Here is a 24,934-nt window from a genome sequence, read left to right as displayed (position 1 = left end):
GTGGTCTGTCGCACATCTCTCAAGCTTACCTTGGACTCTTCCAAGATTTCAACGTCTAAGGTTTCAAAGACCACAATGTTCTAAACTTGATGCTGCTTCTGGAAAACAATGATGGTGATTTAAACTACAGAATATTAGAAGAACACTTTGCTATTTTAATTACTGAAATATATATTTATTTAAGTGTTTATATCCTACCCTGTATCTGGACTTCTCAGGTCAGGCTGCATACAGTGGAAACCACATAAAACAATTATGAAACAACTTGTTAAGCAGAGGACCAAATTCCCTAACCTATAGGTCAGAACCAAGTAATGATCACTGAATGCTAAAAACCTGGATCAATAGCAGAGGTGAGGGAAATGCAGGCTTTAGACCACATGCTGCCCACTATTTTGCAGCCCCTTAAGCTTCCAATCCTAGTGGGGTTTTTTATTTTTTTTAAAAGGCAAATGCGATCAATTTTCACCCACAAGTCACTGCAAACACCCTAAAATTGCCTGGAAATACTGTGTAATGGCTTTCTATTTTAGTCTTCCTTCAAATTTGTGACCCATGAGAAAAGTCAGAAACCAGCTTAAAAAGGGTCTGGAAGTTACACAACAAATCTTGTCAGTGTGGCTCATTGTGCCCACCTGGTTGCAAAAACTGCCTCTTGCTTTTGTAAAGTAACCCACCTTTAGAGTAGAACTATATTTTAATTTGGCAATGAAATGAAACCCAGTCAGATCTGCCATGGGAGGACATTTAACAACTAAGGTACCATATGACAGGACCAGATTTTGATATATGTATGAACATTGTGTGGTTTCATATATCGATGTCCTTCTCTACATTAAAATATTGCACTGAATAGGAAGTGGTGCAGGTAAGAAGAGTTGGATCTGGAGTCCTCTATGAAGCAGCCATATTGAGAATGGGGATAAAGGACTAGCATCAGGCTTGTATGTAAGATCAGAGCTTGGAATTTTTTATTCTTGGGAATTTAAAAAATTTAAAAAAACAACAACTTTGCAGCACTGTGGAATATTGATGGATGGAGAGTGGACAAAAGGAATTCTATTTCCAATATGTGCAGCTTTGTCAGATATTTTTGTTGTGCATTGGACTACCTTACTTTGCAAATGCACCTTCATCTGACAGGGTGACACCCCCTGCAGACCGCAGAACAAATTAGCAACTACATGTGACCTCTGTGAGGATTTGAAGTTGGTGGCAAAGGAGGTAAAAATATACAAACTTTTCAACAGCCTGGTACTTTTCAGCAGCCTGGAAGGCATTTCTGCAATGGCACTAATTTGCCTGACAGAGCTATGCTGGTGTACTTTAATATTCATTTGACTTGTGCTATTTGTTCTATACCTTGCCCCAAAGCTTTATTTCTGTGCTGTGCAGACAGTAGTAGGCACTGTATTGGCAGGTGGCAAGCATGGTCTGCAGCCAGGAAACTTCAACTCTGACTCCATCTCCTCTATTTTCCTAATGCCTGAGTCTAACTCCTTCATAAATGACAAATGTATATTAATCAGTATAACAAATTTACTGTAGTAAAATGATAACACAAGGCTGCTTAAATAGAAATAAAATAAAATACATTCATTTTATTATTTTTAGCAAGAAAATTTTCCTAAATTCCTATGAAAATAAATATGCAACAAAGTATGCATTTAAGCAATTTTTAAAAAGAAACTATATGTGTATATACGCATATAAATATAGGAGCCAGTATTGAACTACGACTCTGGAGACCAGGATTTGAATCGCCACTCAGCCATGGAACCCTCTGAATGGCCTTGGGCAAGTCACATTTTCTCAGCCTCAGGGGAAAGCAGTGGCAAACCCACTCTGAACAAACCTAACCAAGAAAACTCCACTTGCCTTAGGTTCACCATACATTGGAAACAATTTGAAGGCACACAACAACAAAATGATATAATTACCGTACTACATATTTTATTATGATATTGTAAGTTTTTATTTTGAAGCCAGAGTCGGTGCAGTTCTACATTGCTTCTAACTCCAGCTCCACAGCCCTGTCTATACTGTGGGGCACACAAGACAGACACATTGTGTAAAATTATGAATGGGATGGGATGGAGTGAAGGACAATTTCCTCTCCTCTCATGAAGCTGTAACATTGGCCTCAAGTTGAAAGATATGCTGGGTTTAGGACTGACCAAAGTGCTTCTTCACATAATGTGTAATTAACTTAATGGAATTCTCTGCCTCAAGATGGGTTGGCAGCCAGTGGCTTAGATGAGTTCTTAAAAGGATTATAGAGACTTTATTGGAGGATAGGTCTTTCAGGGGCTATTAGGTATGATAAGTTGTGAGGGGCTGAGGTTGAGAAAGGACAAGAGGTTTTGTTGCCTGGAGCAGTGGGGAGGGGTTAACTCTTTTCAGTTCAGGACAGAAAACAGCAAGGCATCATTCTCCAGCATGTTCCCATCTTTGCCTTTGATCTGCAGCCTCAAGAGACAAGTTCCTTTCTTGGTTCCCTTTCCTTATTCAGACAGAGAGATGGATGAATCTGTCAATTTTGGTTTCACCAAGCTTCCCATTTTCCCTACCATATGTTCAGCCAGTGTGGGGTAGTAGTTTGAGCATTGGACTGTGACTGAAGACCAGGGATTGAATCCTAGCTCACCCGTGGAAACCCACTGAGTGATCTTGGACAAGTCACACTCTCTCAGAGGAAAGCAAAAACAACCCTTCCATCAAATCATGCCAAGAAAACCTGTACTAGGGGTCCCCAAAAGTCAGAAACAACTTGAAGGCACATAATGACCATGTTCATTTTGGGTTCAAATACTCTAAAGGCACCAGATCCCATCTGATCTTGGTAGCTAAGCAGGATCAGCCCTGATTAGTATTTGTATGGGAGACTGCCAATTTTAATACCAGGTGCTGAAGGCTATATTTCAGAGGATGGACTTGGCAAAACCACATCAGAGTATTTACCTAAGAAAACCCTAGGAAATTTATGAGGTCACCATAAGTCAACAGGTGGCACACACACACACACACACACACACACATGTTCATTTCAGCCAATTTCTACATCAGTTTGCATATTTGCCTCCCCACCAACCAAAGTCTGCATAAAAATTAAGAATCATTTTTACATTCTTGGTTTTTTAAAAATATATCCAATCTTGGAATGATTAACCATGCAAATAAGGCAGGGAGAGTCAGTGAGATGGATTTGGTCTACTGGGTGTTGATGTCAAAACAGCTGTTCCTTTAAACCTTTACTTGAATGTTGTTCCTATGGAGACAGGGTGTTTGGGTATGTTTGCTTCTCTCCCCTGGACCTTTTTGGCAAAAGGACACAAATTCCCCAAACACAGTTTATTAATTTTCACTAGCTTTTCAGCTTTCATTTCTTTTCATGTGCTGTGGCAAGGATAAGGAGAGGCGCACCTTCTTGTAGACATGCATATGCTTCAAATAAGATGTTTCTTCATTCTTGGCCATATCCTTTGCCCTTGTAGTGCACTGGCTGTCTTCTTTAACAGGCAGTAGCTCTCCCAAGGTCTCAGAGAAGACTGTTTCTCATCACTTGATGGATTCACTGAAAATACCAGATTTAATTGGGAATCCTCTGCATACAAAGCCCATGCACTTTACCATTGACCTAGGGTTCCTTCCTTCACGTGTTCCACAAGAAATTGGAAGTGATTTTGCAGTTAATCTCAAATCCACTCTGTTTGTGAATTAAGCTGATAGTAGTCAGTGGGAACAACGGCCAACAATTGATGATGGCGGGGATCAGAAAATAAATAGCATTTTCAGTATTGAGTTTTCTATGATTTTTCTCATGAGCAATGCATGAACATTGCTCTGTATTTTAGCTCTCATCGTTGCATCATATGAATTTAATATTTATTTATTTATATTTATCTATCTGATTTATATTCCACCTCTCTAATAATATGGGACCCAAGGCAACTCGCAATGTGAGTTAAAACAAAAATAATTTAAAACAATGCTTAATAACAGAAGTTGAAATATAATGCAGGTTGACTCTCCCTTTTCCAAAATGCCTGGGACCAGAAGCAATTTGAAGTTTTTTGGGACCCAAGTCTAAACAAGAAATTCATTCATATTTTTATATACCTTATACACATAGATTGATGGTAATTTTATACATAACATTTTTAATAATCTTGTACATGAAATAAAGTTTGTGTACACTGAACCATCAGAAAACAAAGGTGTCACTGGCCTGTTACAGACTGCCAAAATAAAACTGCTTCGGGTCTCTTTGGAGGTATGCTATTTAAATGATGCATGGGTCCTAAGAGTCTGGATGTCGTGCCAAACCACACTCCATTCCTAAGCACTGGAGTGCAGCTTTGGTGCAGCTTCCGGATTCTTAGGATGCATGCATCATTTAAATAGCATATCTCCAAAGAGACCCGAAGCAGCTTTATCTTGGCAGTCTGTAACAGGCCATAATCTCAGCCACCCATGTCAACAGATTTGGATTTTGGAATATTTTGGAATTCTGGAGAAGAGAGACACAATCTGTAGAACAGTCATATTAAAATATTAATTTAAAACAGTTTTTAAAGTCCATTTAAATGATAAAAAATACAACACCTTTTGGTTAAAAGACCTTCTCTATCAAACAATCAACACACAAAGCCCTTAGTAAATACAGGTCTTTGCATGCTGGCAGATAAAGACCTTACCTTCCACAGTCTGGGAGCACCTACCAAGAAGACTCTCTCATGTGCACTTAGCCAAACTTGGCTGAAATGGTGGTGGGACTGAGAGAAATTTAAGTGCCAAAATAATTTTGGTGAACTACTTTCACCAAAACATACTTTATTTGGGACAAAATCAGTTGGTAGTGACAATTTTCCTGTGATATTTGAGTTTGAAGGGTTGCTTCATACATACAAAAATGATCCTTCAAGATTGTAGTCACTGAATGAGGAGTGAGTGTGTATTTGACCAAGACTTTCAGCATCAGAATTAAAGTTTTCCCCTCAAGGCTGAAAATTTCAGAATAACAGAGACTGGAGAATAAATGTTTTATGGCATCAGCTACATTAATAAAAGTAATATGCAAATTATATTAGTTACATACCAGTGAACTATGCAGATCAGGCTGAATCTTGTCTTACTGTATGTTATTTTCAGTGTAGCTCTCATTGCTGAGCAGTTTTGCTACCGCTGGCTTAGACCAATCACCAGGGCCATTTCAGGTTCCATACTGAGGGGATGGCAAGAGATATCTGGGAGAAGGTATTCCTTGACATCCAAATAGCTCAGTATTTGATAAACAAATATAAATAAACTGCAGCAAACAATATGAGCATGCTTTATGAGCATGTGTTGTTCTCTCTCTCTCTCTCTCTCTCTCTCTCTCTCATAAAAGAGCTATCATGAGAGGTCAATCAGCATGTTTTCTGGAAGCATACATAGGAAGATTGCCTTTGGCATGCATAGTGAGTACTTGCTCTCCACAGACAGTCACTTTTGGATAAATAATCATGTTGTAGGGAGATTATTCACTCTTGCTGCTCTCCTTAATGGTACTCCCACTGGCTTCTTTAATAAAAAGACAACTCACTGGGTATATTGTTCTATGAGTTGTATCCTATAGCCCCAAGCATCATCTGGTCAGGAAGAGAATTTTCACTTAGCAGTTTGTGATAAGTTGCCCCAGTAGCACCCAAGCCAAGCAATTTACAGATTTCTGGGATTAATGGGTCAGTCAGTTTCACGGTGCTCCCTGTTGGTCATGATGACTTTGGTAGGACAACTGTGAATCAAGTCAATTGTCCTGAAGCTGCATTAGTTGTATGACTCCTGAATTTCTAAATGTTAAAATAAGATGACAGCCAGCTGCATTTGTATTTTCAATCCTTTAGTGGAGCAAATGACCATTTGGGAAACTTAAGTGAGTTGCATCCAGAAAATGCCACAAAGAGGAAAGTTGAATCCCCTCTGTCCAAATGATGTAATTACAATCCAAATCTTCCCCCAATCCAAATTCCTTTTACAAAAATTAAGCACAGGAGGAATGTAGCCATAGATCTTCATCATTGTATCTAGTTTGGCCCTACACTCTCAATAAATATTCTTGCCCATGATCCTTTATGGTGTATAGAGGCACCCTAACAAAAATAATTAGTTTCCCAATTGCTCTCCTTTTTCTAAGCAGATATAAATTCTGTAGCACACAAAGCATGTAGTTTGCTCGATCAGAGGTTTTGGATTATGCTCCTAAGTAGAAGAAAAGCTCTGTCACTCTTTTCTTAGCTGGAAACATAGGCTTAAATTTGACTGCTAGTCCCAATTGCAGATAAACCATCAAATCAATTGCTGTATGATAAATTGACATTTATGTAAATCCCATTGGTTCAAGTGGGTGTCAACTCTCTGTAACATTCTTCCTAAATAGACTTCTACCATTATGTTTTTTTAAAAGGCTTATGTACTTCTGTGAATTGGCCAAATGTTGTGGATGACAGGATGTTATTGTCATTTTGCCTTTCATTACTTTTTTAACCTGTGGATTTTAATTCTGATTCTTTCAGCCTTTGATTTTTTTTAAAGTGTGGTGTGTTATCTTGGCAGTAATGAGGAGAAACAAATATGATAATCTTTTTAATACTGTTACTCTCTTTTTGTGTTGTGATGCAGGTATGGCCTCACATGTGCAAGTTTTCTCCCCTCACACCCTTCAATCAAGTGCCTTCTGTAGTGTGAAGAAACTAAAAGTGGAACCGAGTTCTAACTGGGATATGACTGGGTACGGCACACACAGCAAAGTCTACAGTCAGAGCAAGAACGTGCAATCCTCTCAAGCAGCTGCCACCATCAACGCCTCTCTCCAGATTCCAAATCCAAACATCCCTTATGAGCAGACCATCATCTTCCCAGCCAGCACAGGGCACATTGTGGTGACATCCGCCAATAGCACCTCCGGTGTGGTTGCAGTATCTGGACAAGCATTGGGTGGACCGCACAACCTGATGCGTCGAAGCACTGTGAGCCTTTTGGACACCTACCAAAAATGTGGACTTAAGCGCAAGAGTGAGGAAATTGAGAACACAAGCAGCGTTCAGATTATCGAAGAGCACCCACCAATGATTCAGAACAATGCCAGTGGGGCCACGGTAGCCACCACAACCACATCCACTGCCACATCCAAAAACAGTGGCTCCAACAGTGAAGGGGATTATCAGCTGGTACAACATGAAGTGCTGTGTTCCATGACCAATACATATGAAGTATTAGAATTTCTTGGCCGCGGAACATTTGGGCAGGTGGTCAAATGCTGGAAACGTGGCACCAATGAAATTGTGGCCATCAAGATCCTTAAAAACCATCCTTCTTATGCCCGGCAAGGTCAAATTGAAGTGAGCATCCTAGCCCGGTTAAGCACCGAAAGCGCAGATGATTACAACTTTGTCCGAGCCTATGAATGTTTCCAGCATAAGAACCATACCTGCCTGGTCTTTGAAATGTTGGAACAGAACCTCTATGATTTCCTAAAGCAAAACAAATTCAGCCCATTGCCCCTTAAATACATCAGGCCAATTCTGCAGCAGGTAGCCACAGCCCTAATGAAACTGAAAAGCCTGGGCTTGATTCATGCAGACCTCAAGCCGGAAAACATTATGTTGGTAGATCCATCTCGGCAGCCATACCGAGTCAAGGTCATAGACTTTGGTTCTGCTAGTCATGTGTCAAAAGCTGTATGCTCAACTTACCTTCAATCTAGATATTACAGGTAAGAATCCAGAGACAAATAAAACAGTAGAATAAATTGCTTTATTCTTAGAAGGCATTAGCTGTGATGTTCTAGAAAGCATTTGTTTTCACCAGATGAAGAAGGAACATGCACCTTGTGTTGCCGAGGTCACTACTTTTATAGTGCACAGGATAAAGTTAAGGTCAGGTCCCTCTGCCAGTGCCTTATTTGAGACTTCTGTTGTCTTACTGTAAGTTGTGCTTCTTGCAGCACAATGTTTTGTAGGATTATGTTACCATAAATTTCTTAGTTTTTAATATGCCTCTTGAAAAGGTGGTTGTTACCATAAATTTCTTATTCTTTAAGGTGCCTCTTTAAGGGGGGTGGTTGTTAGTATCAGACTAACATGGTTATGTTTCTGAAAGTAATCAGTGATGTGCTTCTTCAGTGATGTGATTCTAGCTGATGGGTTTGATCAAAATACACCATATGAGTTTTCACTGTGGTTCATATGTTAAGTGCAACAGATGTTTTGCCTATAAAAGAGCAGGTAATGACAGCACTTACGAAACACTCTTCTACAGGATGTATCCAGAAGGCTGCCAGTACAATTTGTCTGTAGTGCTGTTCTTTGCTGTATTTTAAAATGCAGATTTCAGTCACTAGAGGGGGAACCTAATCAGGGCTGGATGAGAGTTAATTTCCAGAATGTGGAAGTTTGACAGTGTAGCATTGCAGCAGCTGATTTTTATCTGTGTGTCCTTTTGTTCTGAGAGGAAGGAAAGAACAGCCTTCCTTTCTTTCCTTGGAACAGGTTTATTAAATGAAATGTTTAGCTCAAGGACAATCACATCCGTTAGAGCACCAGTGGGCAAATCAGAATCTACTGGTAGATCTTAATGTTTCTGATTCTCAAGGTTAAGCAGCAGCAACAGCTAAAAGCCTGCCCACCTCTCCTCCCAAATTAGACTGCACTAATGAAGAAAGCTTGGGCAGGGGAAGTAGGAAACCAGGTGTGACTCCTTTGTGTGTGAAAAGATTGTGAGCTCAGTTCTGATACTAAAAATAAATTCTTGGGCTCTCCTTGTGTTTAGAGAAACCCTGGTCCTTAATTCTGCACCCCCATCACCATTTTTGTGTTGGGTTGATAAATGTGAGATTCTAGTAAATAAACCATACATACATATTTCTGTTGATAGTTATGTCTTGGGCTCTGAGATGTTGTTAAAATGCTGCCAGTTTTCAGTTCATATGGTCTGATGGAACTAATTCTTCTTTAATTCATTGTGAGTCGGTGGCAGCGGGGAGGTAAGGGAAAAAAGCACATTTCATTGAAAATGATGGGCTGCTATGAGTTACCACAGGAGGCGGATACTGACAGTGTAATGAGAAAAATGCATACTATTGCCTCTGCACTTTCTCGTGGCAGTTATGTTGAGGGTAAGAGGGCAGGTGGAACAATTTTCAGCCAGAAAGTAGACACCTTTACATTAGATGCAATGTGCAGCTTGTGAAAGATTCAAAATCAAAGGATTTGTTCTCACATTGTTTTTCAGTTGTCAGGTCATTAGGAAGACAGATTGGATGGCATTAAAAAGACATTAATTGGAAATGATTGTATTAAGAGGAAATAGAAATCAATCCCATTAGATAGGTTTTTGTGGGGTTTTTGGGCTATGTGGCCATGTTCTGGAAGAATTTATTCCTGACAGCCAGATAGCTTGAAAAAACTGTGGATGCCAGCCATGAACACCTTTGACTTCACAAATCCTATTCGACTAGATAACGCTCTTTTTTGAAAAAAGAAATCTTAAGTGAGTTCTTCATTGGTGTTGTAGTAAATTTGGAAATAGAGGTGTTCATCGTGTCATTCTCCATAGTCATGCCATCAAGAAGAATCCAAAAATACAGTCTATTACATTGATCTATATAAGCAAATCTCTTCCAATACAGATTGAGTCTTCCTTATCCAGAATTCTGAAATCCAAAATACTCCAAAATCCTCCTCATGGTTGACTGACATACTGACACCTTTGCTTTCTGATGGTTCAGTGTCCACAAACGTTGTTTCATGCACAAAATTATTAAAAATACTATGGCGCGTTACAAACGTGTGCATAGTACATGCTCCGTGCATACTAGGATTAGGAAGAGCCACCTCTTCCTCATGGCCCTGAACCCTAGTATGCGCGGAGTGTGTAAGAGATGGTGCCGCCCATCCACATGGGGACCGCCATCTTTATGTAGCGGACACTCTGCGTCCGCACGTCACGCCCCAGATATGACGCCGCGAGTGCACGACTAGTGCCTCATGGCGTCACATCCGGGGCCCAGGAAGGAGCACGATTTTCACGCTCCTTCTTTGCTGCATCCGGGAACCACGCCGTTTGGCTGCTGCAGTTCCCGGATGCAGCAACTGGCGGCAGCAGCAGACCGCCGCTTTTCGGCGGTCTGTAACCCACCAATGTATAAAATTATCTTCAGGCTATGTTTATAAGGTGTATATGAAACATATATGAATTTAATATTTAGACTTGGGTCCCATCTAGAAGATACTTCATTATGTATATGCAAATATTCCAAAACACGAAAAAGTCCAAAATCCAAAATATTTCTGGTACCAAGTATTTTGGAAAAGAGAGACAACCTGTATATTTTGTTTTCACTAGGAGCAAGTCTTCTGTAATGTTAATGAGTCTTAACTGTAATTCAGAATCAAACTCTAGTTTACATTTCAATTAGGATTGTTTACACCAATATATTGTTGTTGGGAAAATCCATCTCACCCCTTGTAAGGAAAGCAGCTAAACTCAGAAGTAAAATGGAAACCTAAGGTTGTAACAGATGATGCCATCCTGGAGGTTAAATGTGTCACATGTCCTGGTACCTTAACCCTTTGAGACTACCTCCATTGCACCACTAGAGATGTTGCTTGAGGTAGTGAGATCCTTACTTGCCAGATGTTTATAGAAAATGTTCAGGACTGTTTGTGCTATTAGGATAAATTCAGCTCTGCAGTCTGCAACATATTCCGCCCCGCAGCTTGGCAGCGCCTTTTGGGCCAGTTGATTTAATCTAAATCAGAATGTGTGATGGTTTTGAATTTGTCTTTAAATGTTTTAACTGGTTTAAAGCTGTTTTGTTTTAACTTGTCAGATTGTTTGATATGCTTTTATTCTATTAAAATTACTCTTACTGTTTTACATTGTTTTAAACTGTTAAAATTGATTGTGCTGCCTTGAGATCCTGGGATATAGGAAGGGATATAAATATTTCAGTAAAGTTTATATAATATTAGGCAAACAGTGAAAAATACCACATGGCGATTGCTTGGCAGAACAAACATGAGTGTTGAGACTAGCTGCAGAGAAGAAATTTCTAGCATAAGCTTTTTGTAGACTCATACTATTTTGGCTGCATCTGCACTGCAGAAATAATGCAGTTTGACACCATTTTAACTGCCATGGCTCAAAGCTATGGAATCCTGGGATATGTTGTTTGTTGTGGCACCAGACCTGTCTGACAGAGAAGACTAAATATCTCACAAAACTACAAATCCCATTATTTCATAGCATTGAGCCATGACAGTTAAAGCAGTGCCGAACTGCATTAATTCTGTAGTGCAGGTGCAGCCTATATTAGTTATATCTAATGAAGTGGATTGAATCCACAAAAGCTTATGCTGGAACTTTCTTCTTCCCAGTTAATTTCCGAGGTGCTACTGGATTCCTTTATGTCTTTTTGTGCTAACACAAATGAACAAGGCTCTGTCATTTAATACTACATTCATGAAGATTGATAATCACAGGTTTGTTTTTAGCATATTATTTCAGTATTTTAGCATTTTACAGAACTGTATTTTATCATTCATTTTTTATTGTATATGTTCTGATATACCACATTTTGGTGAAAATGATGTTATAAATGAACTTTGTTGTTGTTGTTAAATCCTTCTAATTTCCTGAAAGTTGTATCCTACCTACCAGGAGGCCAGTTGGCATTAAGTAAAGTTTTAAAAACGTTGATTTTTTTCTACAGTAACTTAATTAATTGACACTCACTCTATAATGTTCTGGCCTTAAAGATGGTGTCATGAGAACAAGGAAATTAGATTACTTGTGATCATCTGGTGTCCTGGAAAGTTGTGTCATCTCTCCTCTCACCTTTTGGCACTGCATAGGGAAAGAATCTTGACTCAAATGTCCCAGTGCTATGTGGTATAATTATACAAATGTGAGCTTTTTGCTCTCTCAAATTACTGTACCCAACTCTAGAAACCTTAGCTTACAGAGAATGTGGACTTACAATGTGAAGCCTCATTCTTAAAACTAGATGCTTTCATAGTTTTTCATGACATCAAAAAATCTCTGCTAGGTGACTAGACAGAAAATGAGGTTTTTGTGTGTGTAGTAAACTAGAGGAGAGACAGTTTTTTTAAATGTGATTTGTTGTCAGGAAGCCACATATGGTTAACACAGAGACATGCATTTGGACACTAGGTCCCAAGCACCTTAGTAAAAGTCTGGGTTTTTTTCTTAATATGGAAAACAAAATAAATAGTTTATTTTATTGTTTTTAACACCAGATTCACTAAGGTAACATGCATGAAGGGGGAGCATCCATTGGTGAGTCATAGAAAATGTCCTTCTAAATCCCAGCTTGAACAGCTAGTATCTCAAGTTACAGAACTTTAAGGCACCAGGGCTGAGAATAAAAAAGAAGATAGAAAGGGGGGGGGGGGGGAGAAAAAGACACATGGCAGCTCCTTGAAGACTAACTAGTTATGATTTTCACATGGGCTTCCAAGGATAAAAACCCATTTCTTTGGGTTTATATCCTTGGAAGCCCACTCCAATAAATGCTCCAATATAATGGAGTAGGAGTAGGATGAAATGTAATAGGATCCAGAAAGATGCAAATCAAATTTTCAAACAGCTGTATAATGTGTTGTAGGTCTTTCAGATCTTTACCATATCTCTCAGCCTCCTGTATGTACTTTGATTTGTTCGTGGTGACCATAGCTCCCCCTTTGTCACCCTGTTGCATAATAGTGTTAGGATTGTGAAGTCGAAGGCTTTCATGGCCGGTATCCATCGTTTTTTTGGTTTTGGGGGGCTATGAGGCTGTGTTCTAGAAGAGTTTATGCCTGACGTTTCACCAGCAGCTGTGGCTGGCATCTTCAGAGAATTCTGGCATGGAAGAGAGTCAGGTATATATACTGTTGGTATATACACCTTTCATCAACCCTAGCCAGTAATGGTAGTGGTGAGAGATTACGGCAGTTGCAGGCCGTTAATATTAGGAGAGTCATCCTTTGTCCATCGTTGGGTTAAATGAGCAAATAGTCTGACCTAGTATAATGCAACTTCATATGTTCCTCATATGGCTGTGTGCTTCATTGTTTGTTCAAGCCATTTCTTTTTGAACAAGCCACCCTGCTTCCTGTTTTTATGATTGAGCTTATGCATATGAAGTCAAGGTCATGTATAGTTCTTCCATGAAAAGCATTTCCATAATCCCTTTCACCATACTCTTATTGCATCCAGATGGATGCAGTGGTATTGCAGATGTGTCATTTGTTGCAGAATATAAGTGGGCCTCTTCTCTGACCTAAGGATGCTAACAGTCCTTGGCTCAGTTTTCTTACACACATTAGTCCAAGTGGTTTGACCAGAGCATAGTGTTGCTCTCAGTCAAAGAGACCTTGGAGACAGTGGAACAGACATTTCTCTAATAAAAATATTCTGTTAATATGCTACAACACAGAAATTGCATCACAGGCTATAGCAGGGAAATAGTTGCCATGTGCCAAGAATTCTCCACTTATAGGTTATAGAAGAGAAATAGCTGCTATGTGTCATGCACTAACAACTGGGTATCACGTAGGGCTTGGAATTTTTCTCTTTGTAATCACAACCTATGTTGGCTAGGAGATGCTAGGTGTGTGTGTGTGTGTGTATTGAAGCTCTGGATATGGGGCAATCAGTTGAGTGCTCCTGTTTTATTGTACAGAGGTCAGTCCTCTGTAGGTCTGTAAGATGTCTACTATTTGAAGGGCTGTCCCATCTAAATCCTGTCCAAAAGTAAGGAACAGCATAGGCAAATTTTATGCAGATCATTGTCCTCTTTGTTCGCAATGTGTAAGCTGCCAGTCTAACTGCAAGATGCAGGGATGGCTGAGGAATTGGTTTTTGGCTCCAGACCCATCAATCTTAAGATTTTGTTGTTATTATTTTTAGTCCAGCTGTTATCTATGTTACCTATGGTGTGTGTGTGTTCCCTGTTCTTTGCTGCTCTGGTTATTTGCATTTTAAAGGACTGCATGTTTCCAAGGAGTTCATAATTTTCAGCTGCTTATCTTTCCCACCTGAAGTCATGATCACTCCGCTTGTTAACAGCAATCAACTGATATAGAATATGTTAAAATTTCTGATTTGACAACTAGACTAGGACTGTAACTTCAGGGAGGGAAGAAGCCACAACAGAAAACAAAATTCCCAACAAAAGAGTTCTCCTCCACTTATAAGAAAAATGGCCCAAAACCAAAGAATGAAAAATAAATAAGATAGAGCAAATGAGAAACATGCACATTTTGTTTTGTTTTGTTTCTGAACAATGTTTTCTCAAAGCTTCATCAGCTATTTCTGTTTCTGACTGGAGTCTCCAGTGAAGCAGATGCTTTGCTTTTTAAACTTCAAAACAATTTGTATGTATGAATATTTCTGCTAGAACTGGCTCTGGCTCTGAATATCTCATTCTTTCCCCACTTTAAAATGTTAACATCTCTTTTATACAGAAATATACATTAATTTATCTTAGTCTCAATATTCCAGATGTAAAGTGGGAACAAAGTTAGCCTGAAAAAAATTGTTGGTTAGTGGAGTTTTGAGGGAAGGAATAAAGGAACTTTATATGTTTAGCTTGGACATTTTCTGTTGTTCTATGTCTTCAAGTCAACACTGAGTTATGTTGAGTCTGTCATAGGGTTAGCTTGCCATTCAAAGGAGGTTTGCCGTTGTATTTCACAAAGGTTGAGAGAGTGTTATCTGACTAGTTGGGTTTCCAAAGCTGAACAGGGATTCAGACTATGATCTCTCACAGTCCTAGTCTAACATTTGAAACCATGCTGGTTCCTCTTTACATCCTTGAAAGGCACTGATTTGTTTTCTGCTGCCCTAGAAAGCAGGACTAGATATAATGTACTAATTATTTGCAGGAGGGCAAATTTTGACACAGCATCATGACTTCATAGTAACAGAAGTTCAACAGTAGAAGCAATTAGCCCTTCAACATATGAACACAATTATAGCACTCTGATTCAGTTTTCAGTGTCAGGGTTTCATCCAAAGGATTCCTGAGATTTGTAGGATTTTCTTCTAGTGTATAGAGAAACATTTAGAATTCCCAGCCAGAGCTCCTCTAGTGTTTTATTAAACTGCAGATCTTATGATTCAGTGGAATGGAAACATGGTTGTTAAAGTAGAATCATAGTACTATAACTGTGTTCTGTGAAAGGTCCCCAGGAAGGGGAACAGAGATTTTCAAGCAAAAGCTAGACAGCCATCAATTTAAATTACTTTAGTTCTGGGTTTATTTATTTATTTTTGCACTGAGCATAGGGTTGGGCTAAAGAGTTTATGATCATGAAGCTTCCTCCAACTCTGTGTCTTGCACTTGAAGCAAAATGGGTACACAGCATCCTGATCAGGGCCAAAGAAAGAACGAAATCATTAAAAAAAATGAAAGGGATGAAAGCACTGGGATAAGTGACACAAATTTCTATTTCACATCATTTCATAAAAAAGCCAACCTGTTTTGTATGTGGGAGGTATTACTTCTTTTTTGTTGATATGCGCCAGACAAAGTCTGACCGTCTTATTTCTAAGCGGAATTTTTACCTTGTGAAACCAAGCGGACCAAGGATCAAATTAATCTTAAGTTATGTCCACTTTCTTACCTTACCTTACTTTATTACTTCATGGAACTGTAGTGGGGTAGAATTTCTCTCAGTGGTTGCCAGCTGGTGGCTGTCACCCTTGTTCCCCATATGTCCCTTGAACCATACTAGATCATGATATAATGTTCTAAAGGCACTCTGAACAGTGCTAGAGACAGTGGCAAATATAAAAACGAGTGACATTGCCAACCATAAGCCTCCAACAATTCCAAACAATCTTTCTCCCTGCAAGTGATGAAATCCAACCTGTTTTAATTATTTCAAAATGGAATGGTGAATAGGAGGGGTATTTCACCCCAGCCCTAAAATTTTGACATCTAGAAGTGTAAGAGAGAGAGAGAAATATTCCCATGGTAATCACATTAAAAAAATCTCCATCATGTCACTCCTAATTCATCCTTTAAATTTAAAAGCTTCAGCATTTTAACTTTTCCTTGTATGACTAATGTAACTTTTAGATTTGTTGATTGTCCTTTTCTTTTACTTTTCCATCTGCGGGATATACTTTCTTCCTACTGTTAGACTAGCCGTAGGACATTTCTACAGAGTAAATTACTGCACATTCCTTTTTCACTTTTGTTTTATGTGGCTTCAGCTTGCAATGAGTATTTTAAACAGAGATAAAGATGCATGTAAAGAGGATTCTGTTCTAATAGAAAATACATACAGGACTGTGAAAAATGTAGGTTTGACTCTGCAGGCTGCACTGTTAGCTGAGCTGCATTGTAAACTGATGAGTCTGAATAACAGCAAATAAACGCGCTGAACAAGAGGGTCATTTATACTTTTGAAAAGGAAGGTTAAGGTTTCAGGAACATTTCAGACCACAACTTAGCACCTGTACATTTCCTCCTGTGATAGTCTAAATTTGATGCAGATGTGCTGGTTGAGACTCAGGCGCGTTCCAGACGCGCCAATAATACATGCTCGGCACGTACTAGGGTTACGAAAGGGCGTCTTTTCTGGACACCCTAACCCTAGTACATGCCGAGCATGGGCGCTGCCATTTCTACATGGGCGCTGCCATTTTGACGCAGTGGATGCTTAGCGTCCACACATCACGGCGCAGAAATGATGCCGCAAGTGCGCCATTGGCGCCTTGCAGCGTCATTACCATGCCGCAAAAAGAACCCACTTTTTGCGGGTTCTTTTTGCTGCGCCAAGGAAGCACGCGGTTTGTCCGCTGCGATTCCCTGGCACAGCAAACACCGGCGCCAGCAGACCACCCTTTTGGGCGGTCTGTAAAGCGCCTCAGTGATATCCAACTGCCAGAAAATGGCAAATTAATATATGAAAGAGATTTGGGGAAATTACTCTTTTGGACCACAACTCCCAGATTCCCCCATGTTGCCTGGGGGATTCTGGGAGTTGTGGTGCAAAAAAGTAATTTTCTGAGGTATAAAAGTGCACAAAAACCAGTCATAGTTGCTGTATTAAATGCCTATATGTAAGTCCAAGTACAAAAGCAGAGCTTGCGCATTTGCATTGTGCTCCAGTATATAAACATATGTTGTGTGACTGAAACTCAGGAGAAATGGCCATTGTGGCTGTCTGCTTCCAAGCTGTTTCTGACTTATGGCAATAATAACCCATCACAGGGTTTTCTCTGCAAGGGTTGTTCAGAATGGGTGGCCTTTGCCTTCCTCTGAGGCTGTCACTTGCTCAAGGTCACCCACTAGGTTCCCATGGCCAAATGGAGAATCGAACCCTCATCTTCAGAGTCCTAATCCAACACCCAAACCACTACAGAAATGATCCTAAGTGCTATTTACTTGGAGCCAGTTGAGGAGCCAGTATGGTTATGGTTAGACCATTTTGGACTTTGATAAGGGAGAGCTGTGTTCAAACTGGCACCTTATTCTATAGATAGGAAGCTTACTGTGATAACATTTGAATGCTTTGAAAAATATGCTGTAAATTAATAATTTATATCCAGCAAGTCACTGCACTTGAGTGCCATCCTTTGCAGATGCTTCAGTATCAGGTAGCTTTGCTTAATAGACATTATATTGCCCCTTGTGTCAACTGTGTGGTGGACACTGATGGTTGTCAGAACACTAAGATCATTTCAGCTGCTGTAATCCTTGAACTTCTAGGGATCTAGCAATGTCTCAAATTTCTCTAGTTGTTGAATGTCTGAATTTTTTAGTTTTTCTTAGAACCTTAGGAAATGAGGGATTGCTGGAATTGAGATGGTGTTTACAGTCTATTGACAAGTCTATAGTCAACAGAAGACAAGAGCAGATGTTATTTGTTTTGGACTACAGTTTCCAAAGACCTCTAACGAGCATGACAAGTAACCATACAATCTGCTGGATTCTGGGGGTTGTGATCTAAAACATAACTCTTGCAAACTCTGAGTAAGACTGCAGGTTGTCTCCTTTATCCAAAATCCAAAATATTCTAGAACCAAAATTGTCCACATGGGTGGCTGAGATAGTGATACCTTTCCATTCAGTGTACACAAACTTTGCTTCATGCACAATATTCTTAAAAACATTTACCTTCAGGCTATGTGTCTAAGGTATATATAAAACATAAATGGATTTAATGCTTAGATTTGGGTCCCATCTCCAAGCTATCTCATAATGTACCGTATATGCAAATATTTCAAAATCCAGAAAAATCCAAAACACTTGTATTCTCCTCAAGCATTTTGCACAGGGGAGACTCAAACTGTATCTCTAAATAAACAGGCAGTTTCAAATGGTTTGTCAGCTCGATGGACAGACAGGTGAATTACTTGGTTATTAAAATGTTTCTGTCTCCACCTTTCCACCCATATGTACAAGTGGTTAACAACTAAATCTACCACAAAAAAGGCAATATAGTTTAAAATATAAATAATCACCATTATACAAATATCAGACAGTAACATGTTACAAAGAACAAAGAGATAATTGGTTTCCATCCATGCTAAAAGCATAGTGAAATAATAACATCTTGATGTGATGCTTGAAAGACAGGCAAGAGAGGAAATGACAGGATATTCGGGGACAAAGAACTACATTAAGTGCCAACACGCAGAAGACCTTGTCTTATGTACCCCTTTATTCTAGTTCAACTGGCAGTTGGATGTGATGCATGGTGCCCATGGAAATGGAGTAAAAGGGTCAGAAATAGCCCTAAGCCTTTTGAAAATTAAAATTGCATCAGATTAAAGGTTAAATTACACACTATATTAAACATGAAGCATATAAGTGTGGATCCCTCTTTTTATGGTCAAGGTTAATTGCATGGAGAGATCTTAATGGGAAAAATAAATGCAGCTCAGGAATAAGAGATGAATGTGAGAAAGGTCTGAACTAGCCCTTCCAAATTTTTTAAAAACATGAGTTTAAAAAAGAAAAGTCACTCCACGTGCAACAGGGGAGGGTTTTTTTTAAAAAAAATTCACAAAACACCTCCATGTCAATGGGGGAGGGACCTAGATGGGAAATTTTTTTGTGGGTTTTTCGGGCTATGTGGCCATGTTCTAGAACATGGTCACATAGCCTGAAAAACCCACAAAAAACCATAGATGCCAGCCATGAAAGCCTTCGACTTCACATTAGATGGGAATTTTCAATTCCCAATCTTGCACTTTTCCCAGTCTAAACCAGACTGTTTATGCTTCCCCTTGATTTTTAAAAAAGCTACACAGCTAAGTAAAGTACTTAATGTGTAGTTTAACCCTTAGATGTCAACCACATCTAAACCAGTAGGTGAATGGGGCAGGAAGGTAAGGACTCAGCAGACCAGATCAAGGTAGTTCTTAGAAGTTGTTTGAATTGGAGAACAAGGAAATCCAGGAAGCTATACAAAAGAAGAGATGCACTTTGGAGCAACTATGCACTTTTCAACTTAGCAGATTTCATTTCTCAGTCCCTAGATGCAGCTTCTAGCTGTATTGCAGTATCTGCGGTTTCCATATCAGACGCTTGAGTTGTTGATGCAAGAAATAGGAAGCTGGTCCCTCTCCAGGGATTTGGACCCACTGTTGTTTCAGATGCAAATCTATTTATGATTCATACTCAGGATATGGGAATGTTAGGAACTTTCAGAAGTTCTGAAAAGTTGAACCCTGCCTCAGCCAAGAACCTGGTAAGGTTCAAAAATATAATCTAATATTTTAAATTAAAATTTATTTGTACATATTTTCTGCATTTCAAAATTGTTATTTTTAAAAAAATTGTCACAGACACAGGTTGAACAGAATTACATGTAATTCTTGAGATAATTCTAGTTTAACCAGATCGACATATCAGTCCCTTAAAAGCCTATTATTTTCTTTCTTCCTTTCTGTTTAGTTTTAAAGGGTCAGGGAAACATAAATTATTGAAGATAGCATGACAGCCTTTGTTGCTTTCTCTGCTTTAGTACACTTTTAGCTTATTCACTTGACCTGCCCTTTTTCAAAACCCGATAAGATATTGATTCCACCCCCCCACACATTACTCTGTTTTGCTAGTACATACCCAGACTATCGATAAGAGCCTTGACATGACAAACCCAAGTGTGAAACAAAAAATGGAATACATAACTGAATATGGACAGCTGTAAGAAACAAAACATTATGAAATAGAAAACTATTATTGCTGCCTTGAGTCCCAGTTTTGAGGGAAAAGCAGAATATAAAGTAGATAAGTTCAGGAACCCTTTCACAGTACACAGTTATAGTGCTATGAGTCCACCTTAACTGCCATGTCAACATCCGGTGGAATCCTAGCTTTTGTACTTTGGAGAAACACTAGAGCTCACTACCTGAGGTTCAAATGCCTCTCCCTAGACTGTGAGGGCACCAGCAGAACAGACTGTACCTGCCTCTTTGAACCAATTAGTTTCTAATGTAACCCTGTAGTTTCCCTCTTTTTGTCCTCCTTCACACAAAAATCTCCAACCAACCATGTGTATTTAAACCTCTTAGAACATCAAGCAACAGCTGACTTCCAAGAGAAATCAAACTAATCTGAAATAGCCCCATGTCTATCCTGCCCTCTGAGGTGATTGTATAGGTCCAATAGGACCTAATAACTCAAGAGATGGATATTTTCTGTAGGCCAAGGAACTAGTTTAGGTCTCCCCTAGATCTTCAAATCATGGGGCTATTTAATTGATGGCATCACTGTATTTCTTCCGCACAATTTTTGGTTTTCAAAATGGAAAGTTGTGTTCCCAGAAGCCCTCTGAGAACAGGATTTGCTGCTCTTATGTAATTTTGGTGTGGGCAAGCTTGTTCTAGTTCAGAAAAAACCTTTCTTGAAAAAAAGGTGGCTAGGCAGAGACTTCTGGTGATGTTTTGCCATTCTGGTCCCAGTTCTTTGTGAAGGCTCTAGGGGACTTACCTTCACTTGGCCTTCTAGGGCACAATAGTGATGCCATCAAGTAAACTTGTAGTTAGATATCCACTTACCTCACTGGGGCTTATGAGTGAGTGTTTTTTGAGCCACCAGGCTACATTTAAGTCATTGGCTTGCATTTTAACCAGAAATCAGCCAACTGAATAGCTTCCTCCTTCCACTACCAAAATGTGATGCAATATTTCCCAGTTCACTCTTATCCTGCAGCCCTATCCACTGTTCAGTAACACTCCTCAGAGCCCCAGAATAGATTTTCTTAGAGTATACATGAGATGCAGGCAGGAAATCAGTCAAAGGCGGGTTATAGACCGCCACTTGGGACGTCCGCATGACGTCCCATTTTAAAAAGGGGGTGTCTCTTCTAGACGCCCCTGGCTCTAGTACGGACTCTGTCCGTACAATATGGCGCCGGCCGTTCCACACGGCCGGCGCCATCTTTACGTATCGGACGCTGTGCGTCCGAACATGTTGCGGCGCTAGTGACGTTGCGAGTGCGCCAGCGGTGCCTCGCGACGTCATTAGGGCGCCGCAGAAAGAAGCTCCATTTTGGAGCTTCTTTTTTGCTCTGTAAGGGAGCCGCGCGGTGTGGCTGTGACGGCTCCCTTACGGAGCAAACGGCGGCGGCGGTCTATAACCTGCCAAAGTCACCTCTTCTAATTTCCACTGGGAGTATTTCATTTTGTATATTCCTAGCAGTGAGGAAAAATTAGGATCCTAGTCAATGTGACAAGCAATCCAAAGGAGATAAGCCAAATCTGGGGGGAAGCTCATAAGAGGTTATCCACAGAGAGCTCATTTACATCTCCTGGTTGTTTTGTGTACTGTAATTGAGCAGCAGTTGAAGGTACCTGATCTGTATGAGATACAAGAAGACCAGTACAGTACACTCATATATTATATCCCACTTTCTTAGAGGAACTGACCTATCAGACTCAACTTCCCACTCCCTGGAATGGGGAGATGAAGATACAAAAACAGATTAGAAATAAAATACATTTTCACATACGTGGCAGTAGTCAGCAGCAACATTCTGATATAAGGCAATGAGCAAGCCACAGTTAACAATTTTTCCTTTAGATTTTATTTGCTTTTGTATTTTGTTGTTTTGTTTGTTGGGGGGGGGGGGGGGGAACGCTTTGAAACCAAAAAAACCCTCTCCAAAAATTCCTGATGGCCCTATTCTGTTGGATGATTGCCCCTGGGGGACTAAAATAATTGAGCCAAAAGGAAAATTTAGTTTTTCACTGTGAAATTAACAGAGACAAATGAAATTGGAGAGGTAAATAGATATGGTCCCATATTATATGGAACTCAGAAGTGAGTGATGAAACACTTGCAACTTTATTTCAGTGGAGGAATATGTCAGTAGCAGGGGGCTGTTACATTTATTCATTTTTAATCCTAAGAGATCTTCCTTCTAGTTGCTAAAATGCACCATTTATTATTTCCAACAGCAGTCTGGATATGAATCTGTCAGTTCAAATATATTTTATTAAGAAGAATGTTACCACCTAGTAGGATATTCCTGAATATTTATTTAATAATCTTGATTAGGAAAAAGAATGTGTAAATGGTGTGAGCCAGACAGCTTAACATGTGGAAAAATTCACTGATACTGGAAGATTTTACTTGTGTGCCAGTGAGATCACATGTATATTCTCTTTCACTAGTTACATCAATGTGCTATTAATTTTTATTATAATTATTGACGAGTTTATAGTGTAATTGCTGTGTTTTATCTTTACAGTATTATCAGCACTCACGACATTTTGCTGAGTAAGACAAAAGAGAAATCCTTGATCTGAGTTTACAATATAAAATTCAAGCAATTGATTAAATCTACAGTTAGTATTTACATTGAAACAGATGGCATTTAAGTTAGTGTTGACTTGCAACACTAGCAATAATTTCCTTAGGTCTTCTCTAAGTAAGATTGGTTTAAGCTACTATTCCATTCCTCAGTTTATCTGTAACAAAGCTGAGGAATCTATGGCCCTGCAAACGTTTATCAAGTGTTACCCCAGTGATATCACACCACTGGCCTGGCTGGCAGAGTTTGAAATTGGTTACATTTGTTCATTATGATTTGGTTAATAGATTGGATTTAATTTACTTTAAAAATATTTATTTTGCTGATTTACATCCCACTTTTTTCTCCCCAAAACTGGGATTCAAACTGGCAGTGTTGATTTCATATTTGTATATGACTATTAAAGTATTGATTATCTTTCACTTCAGTTGCTTAAGACCTTTGGTAATTGTGTTCAAATACGATATTACATTTTGGTATTTATTTGAAACTGAAGCTATGTGGAATCCAAACCCCTTTTAAACTTGCAATGTGGGAAATTATTTAGGATGGCCCTGTCCTATCTTTATGCTGGCTATATGTCTGGTCTCAGGGAGGTATTGATCTGGTGTGACATGTCTCCATCTTTATGCCACCTTGCCTCCACCCCTGTTATGGCATCAGCTGGCACAAAGGGATTATGACAGGATAAGGGCAGTCCAGTGTGATTGAGATACTCTCTCTCTTTGTGCATGTGTGTGTGTGTGTGTGTGTGTGTGTGTGTGTGTGTGCACATGCACATGCTCACATGCAAACACATACACCTTCCAGCTGCCTGTTGACTTATGGTGACCCCATAGGGTTTTCTTAGGCAAGGAATCCTCAGAGGTGGTTTTGCTCATTCCTTCCTCTGAAATATAGCCTATAGCACCTGATACTACTTTGTGGTGTCCCATTCAATACCAACCAGGACCATCTCTGCTCATCTTCCAAGATCAGACAGGATCTGGTGCCTTTAGGGTATTTAGGCCCTGACCTGTTTCTAAACCCCTACAACTGTCATATCTTTTGAGTTAGGATTGTATTGTTAATTGCCAATCCAGGAACACAGATACAGAGAGTCCTTGGTATCCACTGGGGTTTGGTTGAATCCGTGGATGTAGAATCTGTGGATATGGAGTAATGAGTCTAATTTCCTCATCACTTTTCACAATCAGCTGTCCAAATTCAGATAAATGTGGTCCAAAAGGAAAATCACTGAAGAATAATAATTCTGTTATGTTTATAACATATGTCACGCAGCTGGCTCTACAGTAGCAGAAAAAAAGAATCTCTCTAGATTTGTTACCAAGTCTGTTTGGTTTGAAGAAATAAAGAATGCCAAAACAGAGGGACCTCCATAGCTCCTCTCCTTTACCCTTCCATTTTTCACTCTGTGTGTATGCATCAAATTTCAGTAATCAAATACTAAAATGCTTTGGAGGCATATTCATTTCTAATCTTTATTTCTTGGCTAGGACTGTGTAATATTTTTGTGTGTTGGGGGAGGGGGGAGTAAATGTGCCTAGTCCTGTGAGAGCATTAGTATTCCAGTTATGGGGAAAGACGGGTTTTGATGATATGCAAACACTATAACGATCACTTGACCTGCCAAATTTAGTGAAACTATGCTACCTTTATGCCTTCTAAAAGAAGCAGAAAAAGCAGCTGTTACAAAAGGTACCCCTCTGGTCAGTCTGAGCAGTGAAAGAAACTGGTAGGATTTTTTTTTTAAGTAACATTTCTGATTATCTATAACAATGAAAAACTTTTACATTTCTTTTCTCTTTTATTTTTATCCCTTGGCTTTCATACAAAAATTCCAGGAAGGAAACAAAATTAAAATAAATAAGGGACACCTGGCCTAGGCATACCAACATCATATTTAATGTGAAATGTAGAAAATAAAAGCCAAGCAGAACTTTTTCAAGCAAATTAACTACATCAGTCACTTTTCCTTTCTTTGCAAAATTGTATTGGAAATATAGAACATATTTTTTCCTCTCCATGTGCTTTTTTCAGATATTCCACATAACAGATGTATTGGGAGAAATCGTTTTGACTTTTAATTTTTTTTTCTCTCTTTCTCTCGTTGC

At 39.3% G+C, this 24,934-nt stretch overlaps 1 protein-coding gene across 2 annotated transcripts in view; it reads left to right on the top strand.

The window, feature by feature from the left end:
* The window catches only part of HIPK2 (homeodomain interacting protein kinase 2), a 216,836-nt gene that overhangs the window by 71,526 nt on the left and 120,376 nt on the right, over positions 1 to 24,934 (top strand). For both annotated transcript variants that reach the window (XM_089527934.1, XM_089527933.1), the window contains exon 2: positions 6,661 to 7,753. In XM_089527934.1, coding sequence (XP_089384060.1) covers positions 6,661 to 7,753 — 1,093 coding nt within the window. The remainder of the gene's footprint in view (positions 1 to 6,660; positions 7,754 to 24,934) is intronic.

Source organism: Sceloporus occidentalis, unplaced genomic scaffold (genome assembly GCF_023333645.1).
Source record: "Sceloporus occidentalis isolate IW3139 unplaced genomic scaffold, rSceOcc1.0.p SCAF_5, whole genome shotgun sequence".
Taxonomy (NCBI): Eukaryota; Metazoa; Chordata; class Lepidosauria; order Squamata; family Phrynosomatidae; genus Sceloporus; species Sceloporus occidentalis.
The sequence above is the reverse complement of the archived record's forward strand: the minus strand, read 5'-3'. Positions and strand labels throughout refer to the sequence as shown.